A 19,258-nucleotide genomic window follows, 5' to 3' on the forward strand; every position below is an offset into this window, starting at 1 on the left:
TCAGTGGGTCACCGCAAATTCTTCTTCACTAGTTTACCACTACGTACTAATGCGTAAAGTTCCCCACATACCTGGCTTCTCTACGCGGATAGCCCTTTCGAATTGACTTCCACAGAGACAGCTTTTGACTTGCCCATGCGAGCAGCTTGTTCGAGTTCTCCCCGCGGACAGCCCCCTTTGCTGTATTGTCCTCACCTTTATGGCCTCTTGCCACGAGTTCCCACTCAAGGAGCTTCTGGTCTTAGTTTTCCAATTAGGGCGCACCGCTTATCGATGGAATTTATAATAATTAATATAATATTGTTCGAGATTGCGAGAACCTTTTCCAATGCACTAAAACATTTGGCAAAACAACATCATTAAACAAACATCAGCGTTTGAGAAATAGTGCGATAATATTGAAGGGCTGTGCTTCACGCAGCAGCTCAGTTTGCCTCAGTCTATTAATCATTACAAATCATTAAAAAACGCACTGTTACGGATTGCAGAATTTTTAAGCGTAATAAAAGTGAGAGAAGTATGAGCACGCTGTTTTGTAAATAAATAGCTAACGGACTCGAAGAATGCTTCTAACCGAAAAACTCGAATATACGACTATAATTCCGAAAAGTAATAACAAATGAACCCTACAAGGCTATGCCCTGTTGACGTCACGACAAATATCGGCATAGCAACAGCCACCGATGCGCTATTCGGCGCAGCTTGTTTATACGAGAATATTTAAGGAGCTGCACTTCACTCTCTCGTCCTCTTACTAGTTCAATCAAGCAGTTATCAAGATCAGATCGCCGTCCTACAAGTTAGCACCACTTACACACAAATCACCTCCAATACACAGATTGTCTCCAACTAACACGTAAGCTATACATATTCAGCTTACTACTACCATACAGATCGACCTCAATACACATAAGTCACGCGATTACACACGTTTTTACGTGCCATCAATACACTGAGATCGACTCCACACGTAAGCTACGCTATTACACACATTCTTACATGCCACCACACTGAGATCGACTCCATACGTAAGCTGCGCTATAACACGCCTTCTTACAAATCACTAACACACGGCTCTGTGAACTAAGTAAGCAGCAATACCTAGGCCACGGCATCATTGCCATTCATCTGTGACGTCACACACCAGCGCCACACCCAGGCCTCTCCAGCTCATCGGTAGCGGCAACGGCGGCATCAATTCTCCTCACCAGTGACGTCACACACCAACGCCACTACCCAGGCCTCTCCAGCGTATCGGTAGCGTCAACACTCACCTATCACACCATGACTCTCTTCACGGCATCATCATTCTTTATCAGCGCATCTCCCACTACCACTACAAGTCCTAATCACAAGTAGGAGAGTCACGCGCCACACTCAAGAATACACTTATAAAATTATCATCACTCACATCACCTGAAGAAACTCTCACCCATTCATTGTATCATTCATTCAATCTCACCTTAATAAATCACTGATTATTTATTATATCATTATATTCAATAAAGGGAATACCAACTCATACAAAGGCAGTATTGAATTATTGCATTGTCCATTCCACTTGCCAGCAAGCCTCCCTTCACCATCTCAGGGAAGCGTTTTAGTCTGATCTCGGACAGCAATGCTATAAAATATTTGTGCTTCTTTAAGTTAAGATATTTAAGGAAAATAATTATATTATTCGAATAATATTCGTTTCTGGATGATAATAAAATATAAATTATTCCAATTTATCATTTAGATCAATTATTTTATTCGTTAAAAACGATGAAGATCTCGGACACAAAAATTAAATCGAGACCGTTCACCTTCTAATTCTTAAATATGAAAATCTAGAATACCTTCTGCTAAGATAATTATTTGCAACAAATACATTAAATTTGATGGTTTTCAAAATAGTACGTACTGTATTGTTTCATTATAAACAAAGTATTTGTAATACGATAATTATTCCTAATTATTAAATAATATATTGTTGAAAGCTTTTGTTATTTATTTATTAATAAATACAAATGTCATCTTAATACTATTAAAATGAATTGCAAAATTATTTAACATATACGCAGATCATATAAATTTATATTTATATTATATATTAAGATTACCACAAATGTATCAATATAAAAAATATTTATTAATCATATATATATATATATATATATATATACGTAATAAAAAATATATACACACACATTTATGTATGTATGCATTTGTACCTATACACACGCGCTACACATACACATATATAAATTTTAATTTATAACTAAAACATTTAAATTTGAAACTCCTAAATTGATCCAATAAATTATATACTCACAAATTTTTTAAGAAATAAATTATGAATTAAAAAAATATTTTAATTTATCTAGATAAATTAATATAACTGTTATTGACAAATCGATGTCACTTAACTGTTAGTTTTCATTTTATAAATTTTACAAATCTTCTGGTGGTACTGCAAATGACATCTCTTTAATGATCTGCTGAATTTATTATGCTTAATCGATTTTATCAATAACTACAAATATCTAAACTGTAATAATTAAATAAAAATATATACATTGAATAAGTAACAGATGTAAAGGTTTATATTTATTCTATACTTTTATTATTTCAATGTATATATATATATATATATATATATATAATAATAAAATTATACAATTACTCTTGGTATTTTAACAAAAGGATTTAAACTTTTAATTTAAACTACTTATGTAATAATATTAAAAATAATTAAAATTTTATATCTTTGAAAATAAATATGTGATAAAACTCCAGTAATTATAAGGAAATATTAGGCATAAAATTTAATATAAAATCTTCTGTGACATTTACAACTTAGATAAATATTTTGAAATGAAATTCAACTTAGAGACAAATATTTTATAAATCATTTTCTAATGAAAATCTATTTCTAAAAAAAATAATAAAATTTTTAAACTTTTAGAAGAATTATTTATTTATTTAATGGCTTTGATTTAAAAATGAAAACCAAAATAAAATAAAAAATTTAAATTACTGTTTACTATCATTATTAAAAAAATTAAAGTTATTAAAATTATTAGAACTTTTTAATTTAAACATTTTGTAATAACAAATTTTTCATCTACTTTCTTATGAAAAGAAATAAGCGTACCTTTCATATCACTGAGGACCACCCATCATATTCAATGGGGCCATTCCCTGTGTTCTGTAAGGTCCTTGTGGTGGTCCCTGAGCTCCAGGCATCATTTGCATGCCAGCGCTCGGTATCTGCTGCCCAGCTGTCACTTGTCCCCCAGATATTGAAGATGCCATTTGCTGAGGTACCAATGTCTCCGAAGGCAATATTAAGTTTACTAAAAGGTTCCTCACCGCAGGAAAAATGGAACATTCTTGTGAATTACTTCCATACTCGGCGAACCGTTTAAGCTGTACTGAAACGGCAGTCATTGCAGAAGCAGGAGCAGAATCTCTTTCATTTGCCAGTTGAGTCAAATTTGTTCTAACATCGTAAACCAATGGTAAAATAAGAGATGGTGGCTCTTCTTCTTCCCGACATTGCACTCCCAATCGTAAAATATGTAAAAAAAACAGAATCTTCATCTTGTGTTGGATAACAGCTGGCATACCACAAGGAACGATGGGCATTGCTGACGGTGGCACTCGAAGACACCATTGTGCAGTCCATTTCATCTGCTGCTGTTGTACTAAACCAGGAATTAACTCAAGCTTCATTATCTGAACAAAGTCTTTGAGGACATTGAAAGGCAGATTTAACATGTTAAGAAAACCTAATAAAGTATTAGGCTTATAAGGTGCAGCCACTGCTCGGCTCTCAAAAAACTTTTCAAGCGTTTGCAGATCGTCAAGACTCCATTGTTTGTTGTGTTCTGGTAATGGTTGTATCTTAATATGCAATGATTGCATATTCTGAGGATTTAGCGAAACGCGACATTGCAAACTTTCTACTTTAAAATGAATAACACCTGGTTCAGTGCTGTTAACGATTGCCAAGCTCTCATTTGTTTGAATAAAGCGTTGTAATTGCCGACGCATGTAAACACAACCTAAAAATCTTTCGAGTGGTGACGTATCGGGGCCAAGACTACTCGATTGTCCAGATTGCCGTGAGCCTCCGCATAATAACTCGAGTGTTTCGTGACTGAGTAATGTAGGAATAGCACCCGCCCAAGATCTTTGAGGTAAAACACGCGATACATGGTTTAATGTTCGATGTTCAGCTGCTGTTTGTTGAGGACTATGCAATGGTACGTGACCTGGACTTTGACCAGGGCGTGCTGGCGAAGGCCGTGATATGCTCGGTGAACCAACCCAGTTCGAAGCTGCAGGTGAGGCCATACTCTGTGAAGAAGGAAATGGACTACCATCTAGTCCATGACTTGCCTGCATGAAAGAACTGGCCGGAGAATGGCCTACTTGAACACTACCACATGGACCTGGAGAAGAGGTAGGCATAAGGCCTGCTGGACTAGGAGCATGCATCTGATTTAACGGACTAGCTACGAGACCTGAACCAGGTGAAGGGTGAGGCAGAACATTAGGCGTACTTGGTGTAAGAGATGGTGGTGAAGCTAAATTGAGCGACATACCCGGACTATTGCCATAACCCTGATGTTGACCACTCGGAGGCATACCTGCCGTATGTGGACTTGCTGGCGTATTAGGGTTACTTCCAGATGGAGGAGTTAGTGGCGGATGAAATCGGAGAGCTTCGCGTTGCTGTGCCGGTGACTGAGGTCCACTCCTATGATGTGCCAGAAAACCAATACTTCCAGCTCCATTACCTTCGCTATCTATAGTAACGGGTGATGGTGGATTGTCGTCTTCAGATTGAGAGCGGCGACGATATACAGCATTTTTATCGACATATTGGGACAAAAACGTACTTAAACCTTGGATAGGTGTGAAACCATCGACAACATTACTATGGTCAAAACGACTGTAAGCACCGTCACGTAGGCTTACAAGACCATCACCTCGAAAACATAATTCTAAGCAATACATATTTTGATAGGCGATCCTCACTAATGTTATACACTGAGGCATTATAACAAACGTTTGTACGGGTATTTGCATTCGCTTTTCGTACAAGCCAAGTTGGGGTATTATAGGTAATTTACTTATTGACGTGAGAGGCTGAAGAGTTTCGTTTAAAATATGAATGATTTGCATTAGATTTTTATCTCGATTTAGATGTGCCTCCAGTTGCTCTTTCAGTAGAGAGTGTGCATTATCAATTGTACTCGTTGGACTTTTACCAAAATAAAGTTTAAACCCCTTAATTTTTGCATCCCATTGTGCTGTTATTGTTGCTCTTCTATAAGGTCCATAAGACATTATTAATTTACTATAATTGTAAGATTTAATACTTGCAATATTACGAAAATTTGATTTTTCCATTTTGAAATATTCTGAAAGATCATGGATCAGTAAATAAAGATTGACAATTTGCACCCAATCGTTAAGAAGTAAATCCACCATTTGAGATATTGTATCTATCGTCCCCATTTCATATTGAAAATAAATAGGCCTTCTTAAACCCTGCTCTTTTGGATGACTGCTTATCAGAGGACTACCATAAAATAAAAACTCTACTAACCAAACTTTTCCTGTTCCTTTACCTTGCACTCGAATCGCTACACTTAATAATCTTTTAAGAAGAGCATTCCATGCATTATTTGTTAACATATTTATGGAAGGAGCCGGAAGTTGAACAAGTTTTAATACTAATGCAGTAGCATTTGCTTCTATTTGTAAACCTTGATGAGCGATTTCTCGTTTTGTTAATTCTTGAGCAAGCATAACAAACGGTATTTGTTCATCGCAAAGTGCAACTACATGCGCTAATTCTGGAATGAAATATGCTGGAGATTTTGGTCTTTTACTTTGCATTGAACTATTTATGTCAGTTCTTATACTAAGACCAACATTTCTACGTTTTTTACCATTTTTATCTATTAATTCTGTTGAAGTAGTAGATTCTAATTCATTATTTTCACAATCAATACTTGTAAATGATCCATGAGTTATAACAAATGTATCAAATTCAATAAGACTTTCTAATTTTAAATATACATTATGAGTTTTAGTTTCAATATTGTCATCATTTGCATCATGTTCAATTGAACACGGCTTAACTGCACATAAATAAAAGGAAAATTGAATATCACATGGTGATAATTTATTTTCTTTGAATGATACAATTAGAATTACAGTTGGATGTCTATGAAACTGCACAAATATTCTATGCTTACTAATAGATGTTATTGGATGATCTGCTTGGTATACTAGTGGTAATTTTTCATGGGATGTAGCAGGTAAATGTTGCAATGTTTTCTCACAACGTTTTTGTGTGATCCAAAATCTTAATTCTGATATTAATACTGCAAGTTTCAAATGATCATCATTTAATGCAGCTGTTAATTCTGGAACAAGTGGAGCATCATATTGTGGTATATGACACTGTAACATACCAGTATGAGTATCAACTGCAATCAAAAGCAATTCAGCTCTAAGGCATGGTTGTAAAATTGGAACTGATAAAATTGCCGGTGAACCTGCTAATATACATTCTGCACCTTTAAACATATTTTGTAATTCTTGTTTTAAATCAGCCAAACGATTTCTTGTTCTTATATAGATAGTGTGAACTAATAAATATTCCATTGACAACTGATTTGATCTTATTGCTAAATCTGAAAATTCACATTCTTTATTTGTCAATGATGGTGTGTGAACAATTGCTAATGGTTTTGCGGGATCATGCTGATCTACTAAAATACTAAGTTTATATCCAAGTTCTGATCCAGAATCTTTATTTGTTAATTCCTTCCAATAAGAAATAGTTAAACACTCCCCAGAAATATATTTATCTATACGAATATGATCATCTAATCTATCTCTTATCAATCTTAAGGTTTGTGAATATAATACTTCCAATTGTAACGATTGACAAAAATAATGTAAAATATGATATACTTCAGACAAAGGATCAGTGCTCTCTGAAAGACGTGCCTGTATAACTTGATGTACATAATGTGTTTGTAATGGGTGTACTAATGATTTTCCATCACCTGTTTCTCGATCAGATACTAAAATTTCAAGATCTAATAATCTCCATGGTAAATTAGGTCCATCGCCCATTACAGTTAATGAAACAGAAAATTCTTGTTCTATGTGAAATGTTACTCGTCCAGCATCAATTTCTAAATTTTTCATTTGAGGTAAAAGATTTCCAATTACAAGTCTATGCTGGATGACTTGATTTAATCTTTGTAAAGTACTGCGTTTTTCTGTTATTGTAATTGGATCTGGCGGAACAATTTTTTCTCGAATACATGCTGGAAGACGATTATATGATCCAGTTGTTAATACTTCAACAGCAGCTGGCAAATGAAAGTTTGGTAATCTAGCATGAACTAAAGTTTCACGAGCCATTCTTGCTAAAATATCAGCCGTGTCAACAAATAATAATGACTGTTTATCAAGAAATGCCATAATATGAGCAGATTTTTCAACTTTTGTAGCACTACTAGCCCATTTAACTAATGCCAATAATCGTACAAATAATTGACGTGTCCTTGCAGAGAAATTATATATTTCAATTTTACGCTCCATATCCGTTTTTCTAGGTAATAATTCAGCTAATACTGTAAGTTCATGATATGTTCTTTGAATGATAAAATCGATTAGTAATCCGAGAGAGATAGAGCCACCACGATTGCCTTCCTGTGGCATATTAGTCACAGGAGTTTGATGTCCTTCCAATGGTACTGGAGCCATAGTTTTTATAATTTATTATATATTTATTTCTATAATTGAAAATATCTGTAAATAAAATTTTATTTTATGTGTTATTATATAATTATAGAATTATTATTATTATTATTATATAATTACAAAAACTGAAAGTATTTATATTTAATTAAAAGCAAATTTTATGTCCATAAAATTATATCAATATTATAAAAGCACTACATTTAATTTACAAATTTGCAATAACATTTTTGTTTTTAATGTTTGAATTTAAATTTTTCATATTAAAATAATTGGTTACATTTTAATAAAATATCTTAGAATGTAAACCTCTTAGAATGTAAAATATTTTACCACAATAGTGTAATATTTCTTAGTCATATACTCAATAATTAATCCATGGAATTTGGTGCTAAATATTAATTATCCCATATAAAATTAAAGTTTAAAAACTAAATTATATATCTACAATTTAAACCATATTAAAAATAATAATTATATTTATAAATCAAATTCTGTAAAACTATAATTTAATAATATATTTTTAATAATTCTATTTGTAAAATTAAATAAACTTTTTACATTTATTTATTTGGTTACAATTTCATGTAAGATTTGTGTAATATAGATTATTTTATCTATGATCGAATAACCTACAAATGAAAAAACTTCAAGGTATTGATAAAATTAATTAACTGCTCTAGAATTATCTTAATAAATTTAAAGGATATTGTAATATTCGTAACAATTAATCTGAATTAATAAAAAATAAAATCCGATCAATCCAATTGAAATCTTTTATACATTTTTCATTTTATTTACAATTTGTAGACAATTGAATTTCTACACTGTATAATAAAATTCTCTATTAACATCTTATTGAATATAAAAATTTTATAACTCTATTATAGTATAATTGTTTTTCATTATTTAATTCTAGAATTAGCTTACCTTTTGGGAATGATGCACATGTAAATCATATTAAATAAAATTAAATTAAAATTTAATTTGTAATTCTTCTAAACAATAAAGACATTAAATAATTTATTTGTTAAATTTGAATTTAGCATTACGAAAATTATTAAAACTAATTTCAGCTAACAATAAAAAAGTTAACAATATTTTAGTTACTATAAAAACGATCTTTTCTAAATTATTGTTTATATAATATTTAAACAGATAACTTATCAATATAAAATAACTGAAATTCAATTGAGGTAAATATAATGTATTATCAGACAAAATTGATATTTAATGTGTTATATTAAAACTACTCCATGTTATAGCGTAAGTACATTGATTTGAAGCATGCGTAATGAGGATCTAAATCTATTGGCGGCTATGTCAATACACACAATTTTCCTGGTGTATCGTACCGGGGGCTTAAGCAATTATATACCATATAATTATATTTGGAATAATAGACAAATAGACGAATAAAATTTTTGTTTTCAGTTTTGTATTTTAACATAGATTAGAAATTATAAAAATTAATACATAATAATAATAAATATATAAAAATAATATTTGTTTGCACTTTTTTTCAATATATATCTTAGTTAAAATTACATTAAAATATTTTGTGTTAATTTCTTTATATATACTTCAATTAACAATAAATAACAATATATTTATAGTTATTATACATTTGCTTATATATTTATTATTTTTATATAATATCCATTCATATTTTTACTTTTTATTATTAAGTAAATTATAAGTTTACTTTATTTTAAATATAAATATATATTTATGTGTTTATTATGAATATAATCGATTGTATAAAATCATAACACTATAAATATAACAGGCTAAAAATCGTGGCATGCATTTTAAAAATTTTTAATTTTGCTTTGAAATGGATAAAAATCAAAATTAACTCTTGTTGAATTTTTTTTTTGGGTGATAAAAAAATTGATCGTAAAAAGAAATTAATTGGTATTATATAATATTTCAAAACTGATTTTTTTTTTAATTAAGCTAAATTCGTTAATTTAATTTAAAAATTAATTTATAATTTGTAATAAAAATTGTATTACATTATATTTAGTATATAATTAATCAAGAAAAAAAATTGTTCTGATTTTTTTAAAAAGATAAAATAGGAAAAACCGCACATTTATTGATTATACTAGTTATTATACTTATAGGCATATTCATTCACTCGTAAAATATAATTTATAAATTCCACAACAGAAAACTATAAATAGAAACTTGTAGTTGTAATAAACATCGACAGCTTTTCTTTGATGAGTTTAAATTATTACAGTAGCTGAAACCCTAATATTTAATATATGATAATATATTATTTGGATAATGGTTATACAATAATAAAGTCCTCTTGTTCGATTTTATAAATACCAATTTTAATAAAAATTCTATAATTATCCCAAAATGTACCAAATAAATTATTTACGTTTTTATTGGAATTATTTAAAATTAATTGTAATAACTTACATTATGTATTATGTACGTTACCCATTATGTATACGGAATAAAGGTATGCTCTTTACTTTAAACTAATTTCACTCTAAACTTCCTCGAAACTGAATCGTTCTGAATAGTTAATACAATATATTTAAAAAATATTTATTTACCATCAATATGCATGTATACACTTAAGAATTATGAAGAAGTGTTATTAGCTTACAAATCATATTTCCTTATACGTTGTTTGACTTTAATAAATAAATAAATGTATCATCCAACAAAAAAAATTTTAATAGGACATAGTAAAAAATGTAATGAAATAGTTACATTTTTTTGTTCTTATTATCCAATTAGACAATTGAGTCTATAAAATCACTACTTAGTGTTTAAAACCAATTTAAAAAATTGTAGCATTCGTAATATCGCCATCTACCGGATGCTTTATATTTATTACTGGTGCCTTTTATCTAATACTTGTTTCATTTCTTCATATATTTTTCTTTTCATTAAAGGACGTTATATATGTAATAGCGTTAGTGGTTTTATTCGGCTAAACATAAAATTTTTGTTTACTTTTTAATTATTAAATCTTTGAGAAAATGTAAAATAAAATCTTCAGATTTATTTTAAATTTATTAATAATAAACTCTTAATGACATTCGCAAATTTTATATTAGAAGTGGTAATTTAACCTTAGATAACGTAAGTTGTACTATTTTATTTTATTGTCATTCTTTAAATTTAACGAAACAGTCTTTTAATAATTAATTTAACAAATTTATTATTAATTTAACCTATTAATAATTAACTTAACAAATTTAACAACTTAATAAAATTTAGTTGTATGTATATATTATGGTAATATTTATGTGTTGACTGATTTAAGTTAAATTGCATTATTTTTTGTATTAAATTAATAATACGGTTTCATAATTTAAAATATGGCTAATTTTAGAACTGACAATATTTTAACACTTATAATTGTATATCTACTAAATATTGTTTTTTTTGTTTTCCCAAAATGCATTTTTGAATTTTACCGTTGCAAGTTACCAAACCAATAGAATTTACCTGTCGATTCCTGCAGTGTCCACTAGATGGCAATCTATAGTTTAGTAAATAGTTCCTAAAAACTTTTAATTTTATTATTAGTATTATTTATATTATTTTCTATTGTATTTTAAAATAATTTTAAATTTATTTCACTCGTTCAATTCTTGTAACTATAATATTAATATTATAATTGATTTTACAATATATATATAAAATTTAATAACGAATAATGCAAAAAAAGTATATAATGTATGGAATTTATATTTTTAAAAGTAAATTATAAATTTGATTTTTCTAGAACATAAAATTTTAAAAATATAAATTATTTATAGGATAAATAATATGGAGTCTTGGAAAAATCTTATATTACAATGGATTAATTGTTTACATGATGATACAAATAATTCTATCAAAAATATTGAAGAATTAGAAGATGATAGACTATATTATAATTTGATTAATAAAATAAAATCTTTGAGTCAAAAACATAATCCCAATCCTAAAGAAGTGGTTCAGCACTTTATAGAAAATGAATATCCAAATATTAAATTTAATTATTGCAAAAATGTTATCGAAACTTTATATTTTGCAATATTAGTTTTGTCTCGATTATCTCTAGAACCAGTATTTCATAAATCATTATGTATTAATCTTCCTTTTGATACACAAGTTAAAGTTAAATCAATTTTAGAATCTGTATATACACTTGGAAAAGATGTAACTATAGAAGATCTTTGTAAAATATTGTCTATTTCTGATAAAACTAATTTTAAAACGTGTAAAAAACCAAAATATGTGTTAGAAGAATTTTTAAATTCTCCAGTGATTAGGTCAGTACATACTGATAACAAAATGCATGAACAAACTAGACAATTAAGAAATTTAAGAGCTAATATTGAAACATTACAATATGAAAAATCTGAACTTATTGAAGATCTTAAAATTCAACAAAATCAAATAAAAGAATTACAAAATAAATTGCAAAGAAACATGTCAGAAATGAAATCAAAAAATGAAAATAATTCAAATGCTAAAAATATTAATTGTTCCTGTCAAATACAAGATGTAAAATTAATACAATCAACTTATGAAAAAGAAGTTCAAAGTTTAGAAAATTATATAGCTAAATTACAAAATGATAATTCACAACTTCAAGATGAAAAAAATTGCTTGACTAATGAAATAAAAATGTACAAAACAAATTACTACATGCTGGAAGAAAAGAACTTAAATAATCAGCAAACACTAGAATCAACATTAGGTCAATTAGAGAAAAAAGAAACCGAATTATTAGAATTGAAAGTTCGATACGAAGAATTGTATAATTATTTAAAAGAGATATCTAATACGAATTTATATAATAAAAGTTATAATTTAGATGATGAACAAATCTGTGAAACATCCTTAAATAAAAGTGAAACATTAAGTTCAGTGATAGAAATTCAATTAAAAGATACTGAGAAAGAATTGATTATTACAAAAAAGAAATTTAATATTGTAAATACATTGCTCACAATGATTATGGAGGAATATATAAAGCTAAAAGAAAAGATGAATATTTTATTTAGAAATAATGTTAAAACAAATGTTGCAATATATAAATTTGATGAAAAGCAAAATGAACATAAAGAAAATATTTTACATAATCAATATAATTTGATTGAACCTGAATCTGTTAATATTAAATCGATTGATAATGGTTTTGATCAATGGAAAAATAAAATCTTATTTATGAATAGTTTCCAAAATAATTTTACTAATGCAAATAAAATGTCTCTTTTCTTAGATTTATTAAATATTAATGATCTTTATAAAGGTGTAAAACGATTAAAAAATAACATTAATTTTAATACAAAAAAAGTTATTGGTAATAATTTATTAATTTACAAAAATAATTCATTAGAAACGAAGAAAATTAATATAAATCCTACAGATTTCAATACTTTAAAAACGTTACAAAACTATAAATATAATTTAAAGGTTGATCGTATTGATAGATATGTACTTTGCAAGATTTATGAAATGATTGAGAAAAAAAATTGGTTAAATGAAACACACTTGTTAAAAAATATATTTTATAAAATTTTAATAATATTCAAAGTAACAAAAGAATATGATGTATTTAACAAATTATTTTTTAGTATAATAAATGATTTGAATACAATTGATATAGATGGCTTTCTGAAATTATTAAATTTGAAAATAGTTATTGTAAATAATTGTGAAATAAACTTTGAATCTTTAGATGCTAGAGAATATATTTTACAAGGAATATGTACGTTAACTCAGGAGAAAATAAGTAATATGTATATTATACCTCATATAATGAAATTAGAAAATAATTATACAATTAAAAATGACAGCATTAGTTGTTTAAAATTTAATGAAATTAATAATAAGTGCAGTGAACAATCATTGTTAAATCAATGCAGTTTAAAATCTTTACAATCAAATTGGACTTTTTTGTTTGAATCAATATGTAACAACTTAAAAATTTGCAAAATATTATTATTATTAGAAAAAAATTGGTATTTTACTTTTCAAGTATTAAAATATATCATAGATAATTATACTCACAACAAATCAAAATTAAAGAAACTATTAAAAAAAAAAGATTTAATTGATAATGAATTAAAAAATATTAATTTTCATAATCTACAATTTTTGTCAATTAAACTTATTACGACTGTACAGTTTGTAACAATGTTAAACAAGGACTATTATTATGAACTTAATTTGCAAGAAGATATATTTATATCCAATTCTACTTTGAATGATAGAATTATTATTATTAATAAACAAATAAATAGTTTTAATAACTTATTACGACGATACAAAAGAAAGCTCGTAATGAATAATGAATCTACAATTATTTATGAAGCAAAAAATAATAAAAATATTAATGAAACAGTAGAATTTATTGACAATAAAAAAATGCAGAATAAAACTGAAAGTAATACTTTTAAAAATGATAATGAAAATCATCCTTATAAACTACCCAAATATGATATCAATTATAATCAACATTCGCTAAATTATTTAAAGAACATACATGAAAAATACGAATTTAAATTGGAAAGAATGAAAGAAAAAATGAAATCTGTATATAATAATCAAATAACTCTGATAAAGAAGGAACAAGAAGCTATAACAAAAAGTCGGATAGATGCTCTAGAATCAAAAATTAAATATCAATGCTATAATCATGCAGAAGAACTTGAGAAGTATAAAAAACATATTGGTGAATTATCTAAACAATTATGGCATGTAGGAGATAAATTAATAAATGAAAAACAGGAAAAAGAAAATATAATTAAGAAGTTTCAAGATATAAAAACGAATTATAAAAGTAATGAAATTCAAAATAAAAGATTTATGAATAATGAATTAGATTTAAATTATTCTCTTATAAAATCTGAAGCAGGTCATAACATTTTGCAATCAGTTGAAAGTGATTCTATTAACAAAATTCATAATCTTAGAGATTTTCAAATAATGGGAAATGCATTTAGTACTGAAGATGAAGAAGGAGAAGTATTTGATACAACATATATTTCTGATATGCAAAAATCTCGCAATCTATCTTCATCGCACGATTTAAATAGATTATCTATTTTACAAAACAGAAATGCTAAATGTAAACCGCACCTAAAATCAGTATCATCCTACACCTTTTACTGAAGATGAAATAAAAACTGGATCTACTTCAGAAGAATTATTTAATAATAGCTTAAGTCAAAGTTTATTGACAGGTAAGAAAGTAAAATGGAAAGATCGAACTCGAAATGCTACAGACACTCCACGGCGAAGTCGTAGATTTAGTAACATTTTCCGTAAACACCGTTTATCAACAGAACACAAATAATATTAAATAATTTCTAAATTAATTTTTTATAAAATCGCCGTTGTATCATAAATATCATGAAATTATTTGTCCATAATAACATAATCAGAATCAAATTTCAAGAAATGTAAAACTTGACTCATGATGTAAATTGTATAAATAGCGTAATATAAGAAGCATTAGATTATGAAATGTTTGTATAATTTTTTAATATTATTAATATTCTTAAAATAATTTTATGACAAGAAATTGTAATTAACTTGACATTATGCATGGCTTAATTATTATTCCACATTTTAATATAATTTGTATTTGTTTATCTGTTTTGCTGAAATTAAATTAATTATCTTTTAAATACACAATTTATATATAAATTTATATAATGTGCAGAGTTAATTAATGATTAATAAAACTGGAAAAAAATTATTTTCTAATTGTTGAAATATTTTAATAATAATGGGCTTGCAAAACTGAGATGAATAATTGATTAAAGATTCCACTGTTAATGAATTATTGAATTATAAAATTATTGAATTATGAAATTATTATTTTATTAATTTCTTAAATTATATTATAATTATTTAAATATAAAACCACATGTTAATAAATTATTCTATTAGAAAAAGTATTTCAATTATTGAGAATCCTTAATCTATTATTAATTTTAATTAAAACTTATATGAAAATAAATAATCAAATATTCATTTATTATATTATATAATATATTATATATTATATTAATATAATATATTATATTCATTTATTATAATATTATATGTTAATAAATAAAAAACTATGTAAATCAAAATTTAACAATAACAATTTTAACCTGTTTCAATATGTGAAATTAAATGAATTTGGAAAAAGTGTAATGACAATAAAAAGGCTATTAGTATGGTGATTAATAATTAAAAATATAAGCATAGTTGTATATGTGAACGTGCGCGTGCGTGGGTGTATATATATACATAAGAATTAATAATAGAATTACAAGATTTAATAAAAATAAACTGTAAATACAATATAATAAAATTATTAAAATAATGAAAAATATAACTTTTATAGAAATTTATTTAAATTTTAATTCACAATATCTATATCAGAGAAAATATATTTTTAATTCTATTATATTGATATATATTAACATTTCTATCATATTCTATAATATTTTTATAAAAATCTACAGTTTTTTTTATATATGTTATTATTTATTAGACTGTTTAGATTAAACTTAAGCATAATTGCAATATTTTTCCATAAATATCACTATGCCTTGTTCTGTTTTATATATGTTTCATAGAAATAGTACAACCATCTATGAAAACCGAAGCTTGTGACATACTTTCGTTTGCAAATATCTTGATACATAAGAGTATGTAAAATTTATTTTCTGTATATTAAAATCCTTTTAATAATTGCAAATACGTATATTTTATTAATTTATCAGGTTTTCCTAGAACGTTTTATGTTTTTCAATTACAATTATTTATAGTAAATACAAGCACATGCTAATTTCATATTAAGTATGATAGTATGTATTTACATATTATTGTAATTCAATTTTTTATATTCTTATTAAAATTAAAAAGCACACGAAGATTTATTACAGAAAATTATATCAATGAATTATTGGAATTATTAATAATTATTCTTATTTATTTGTTTTTCTGTAATAATTACTATTTTACAAAAAGAAAAAAAAAAGTTACTTCTTACAAGGAGTGTATCAATGAATTAGCTTTAAAATCATTAAAAAATAATGTAATATTTTGATATCAATTATGCCATCGATAATGATCAAATGTTAATATTTTAATATTTCAGTTAATTCTTTTCAAATACAATTTCAAAGACACTTATTGAATGAAGTTTGAATCGTCATTATAAATTAACAAGACATGGTTACTTCGATCCCATACCTTTTTGAATTTCTTTTAATATTTTATACCTATATACAAAATTTACAACAAACTTTCTTTTAAGAAAATTCTTTTAAGAAACTACTTTTAATTTTTTTACTTTGTGAAATTATTGATTAAGTACTTAAATTTGAATGTAACATCAATACTTATAACTTTAACAATAAATTTTTATTTTATTTTTTATGAAAGTTTTGAGTACACAGAAAAAAATATCAAAATAATGTGGAGATAAAAGAATTATTATTGGAACTATTAATACAAGTTTGGATTTTATGATCACAGTTTAAAATATTTGGATGCAATAATTTTAAGATTTAAATTCTTTGAATAAAAATAACAAAAAATAAAATGAAAATACCTAAAATTCAAATAAGATCTATATTTCATATTATTTATTTTTGTAAATTAATATGATCCATTACATATCATTTAAAAAATTTCTAAAATTTCATTTATTTGAATAATTTGAAATAAAAATTAATGTAAATATTATTTGATATATGCTTCATGTAATTTAGGCAAAAAATATATTAATTTAGAGTTTAATATGATTATAAAGATGTTTAAAATTTGAATTGAAGTTATACAACCGTAATAATTGTATTAAATTGATGCTATAAACAAATTCTCGTATTCATGCTTTGCTATACCTGTGATACAGTAATTCAGTAATATTTAACATATAAAAAATTATAATTTGTTATAAATTGAATTACTAAATCTATTTTCATTTAATCAAGTAAAATTCAAAATAATTTATTTCAATTCTACTTCGATTACGTCATTATCATTTTATTATTTTTATAGTTGATGTATATTCATTTAAAGAATTTTTTAGTAATAAAATAAAAAAATAATTCAAAAATTTCAAATAAAATACTATAATTCTCTATGTAGTGGAAGATTGTTAATTATACTATAACGGTTCCTTTTATTTAGTATTTGCAAGATTTTTATAATTGTTTTTTAGCCAACGTCATCGCCTGAATGATACTGGCCAACAGCAAGATTTGATAAGAAATACATGGCAAAATAATTAAATAAAATGTATATAAAAAGTAAAATAATCTCATTTAAAATTAATAAATCACTGCATTTACTAAATAAAACAATAACAAAAGCGTTTATTTATTAATAATAACTATTAAATAATAGTCTATAAAAGAAAAAAAAATAACGATAACAAACCCTTCAAAATTACTCATATTAATTCTTAACTTACAAAATACTGGTTACCTTCGGCGCACCACATTACTTTTATGGTATAATAAAAAAGCGGAGCAAGGGAAAGTAATGGAATTAATATAACATAATCATGCTATGTTGTATACTACAATAAAGGATCTGATTATGCATTTTCTGTCTCAGTGGATAACAATAACTATAGACAATTGAAACTTCTAAAATGTAATGACTGCAAAATAATGTTGACCATGGAATGTTTAAAAATTTCAGTATGTTTTCTACTCTGCTTTTTTCCTATTATGTTAATAAATATTAATACAATTTTAATTACGAGTTAACAAAAATTACTAGATTCAATGATTCTCTATATCTACATCTGACCTTGATTAACAGTTGTTAAAGATTAAAGATTATAATAAGAATAAGTACTGAAACTGTCGTAAATGCTAGTTTAACTAATAGCAAATACATGGACTATACTGATCAATTAACACTATGCCACAACTTATATAATCCAGTATAACACAAGTCAATTCAACATATGCCTTGTTGCTTAGGTATTGCAGTTTTATTTACCAGTAAAATTGATAAATTATTTTATATAGTCAAGCTATTATAAATTATTATACATAATGAATAAGTTTTGATGGATTCATATTATACTTTATAATGACGACTGATATAAGAAATTAATTGCTTGTTAACGCATATAAAAAAAAGATAATTACTTTGTACTGATAAATATTTGTTTATCCACCATGGTAGAACAACCTTTCTTAAATGCTTTAAACAGGTTCATAAATATTAATAGGTATTATGGCATAGCAATATTAGTTTCACTACAAATCTAATTGATTTCATAAAATCATTATATAGTACAATTTATATTGATTAAATAAAAATATTACAAATTTTATGTTAAAAAGATTGTGTTAATAAATCATTAATGTAAGATATTTATGTATAATTATTATAAACATGGGACAATGAAATAAACAAATTTCTCTATGTATAAATTAATTTTTTTATAAAATCATATTTTACTGTAAAAAATAATAATATG

At 26.0% G+C, this 19,258-nt stretch overlaps 1 protein-coding gene across 1 annotated transcript; it reads right to left on the reverse strand.

Moving 5' to 3' along the window:
• Positions 1-2,409: 2,409 nt before the first annotated feature.
• On the reverse strand, positions 2,410-7,820 carry MED14 (mediator complex subunit 14). Its single transcript, XM_011507027.1, has 2 exons — positions 3,140-7,820; positions 2,410-2,533 (listed from the first exon to the last, which is right to left on the reverse strand). Exon 1 carries the CDS (start codon positions 7,786-7,788, stop codon positions 3,148-3,150), a length of 4,641 nt encoding a protein of 1,546 aa, XP_011505329.1. The 5' UTR covers positions 7,789-7,820; the 3' UTR covers positions 2,410-2,533; positions 3,140-3,147.
• Positions 7,821-19,258: the final 11,438 nt, after the last annotated feature.

This window comes from Ceratosolen solmsi, unplaced genomic scaffold, assembly GCF_000503995.2.
Source record: "Ceratosolen solmsi marchali unplaced genomic scaffold, CerSol_1.0 scaffold6, whole genome shotgun sequence".
Taxonomy (NCBI): Eukaryota; Metazoa; Arthropoda; class Insecta; order Hymenoptera; family Agaonidae; genus Ceratosolen; species Ceratosolen solmsi.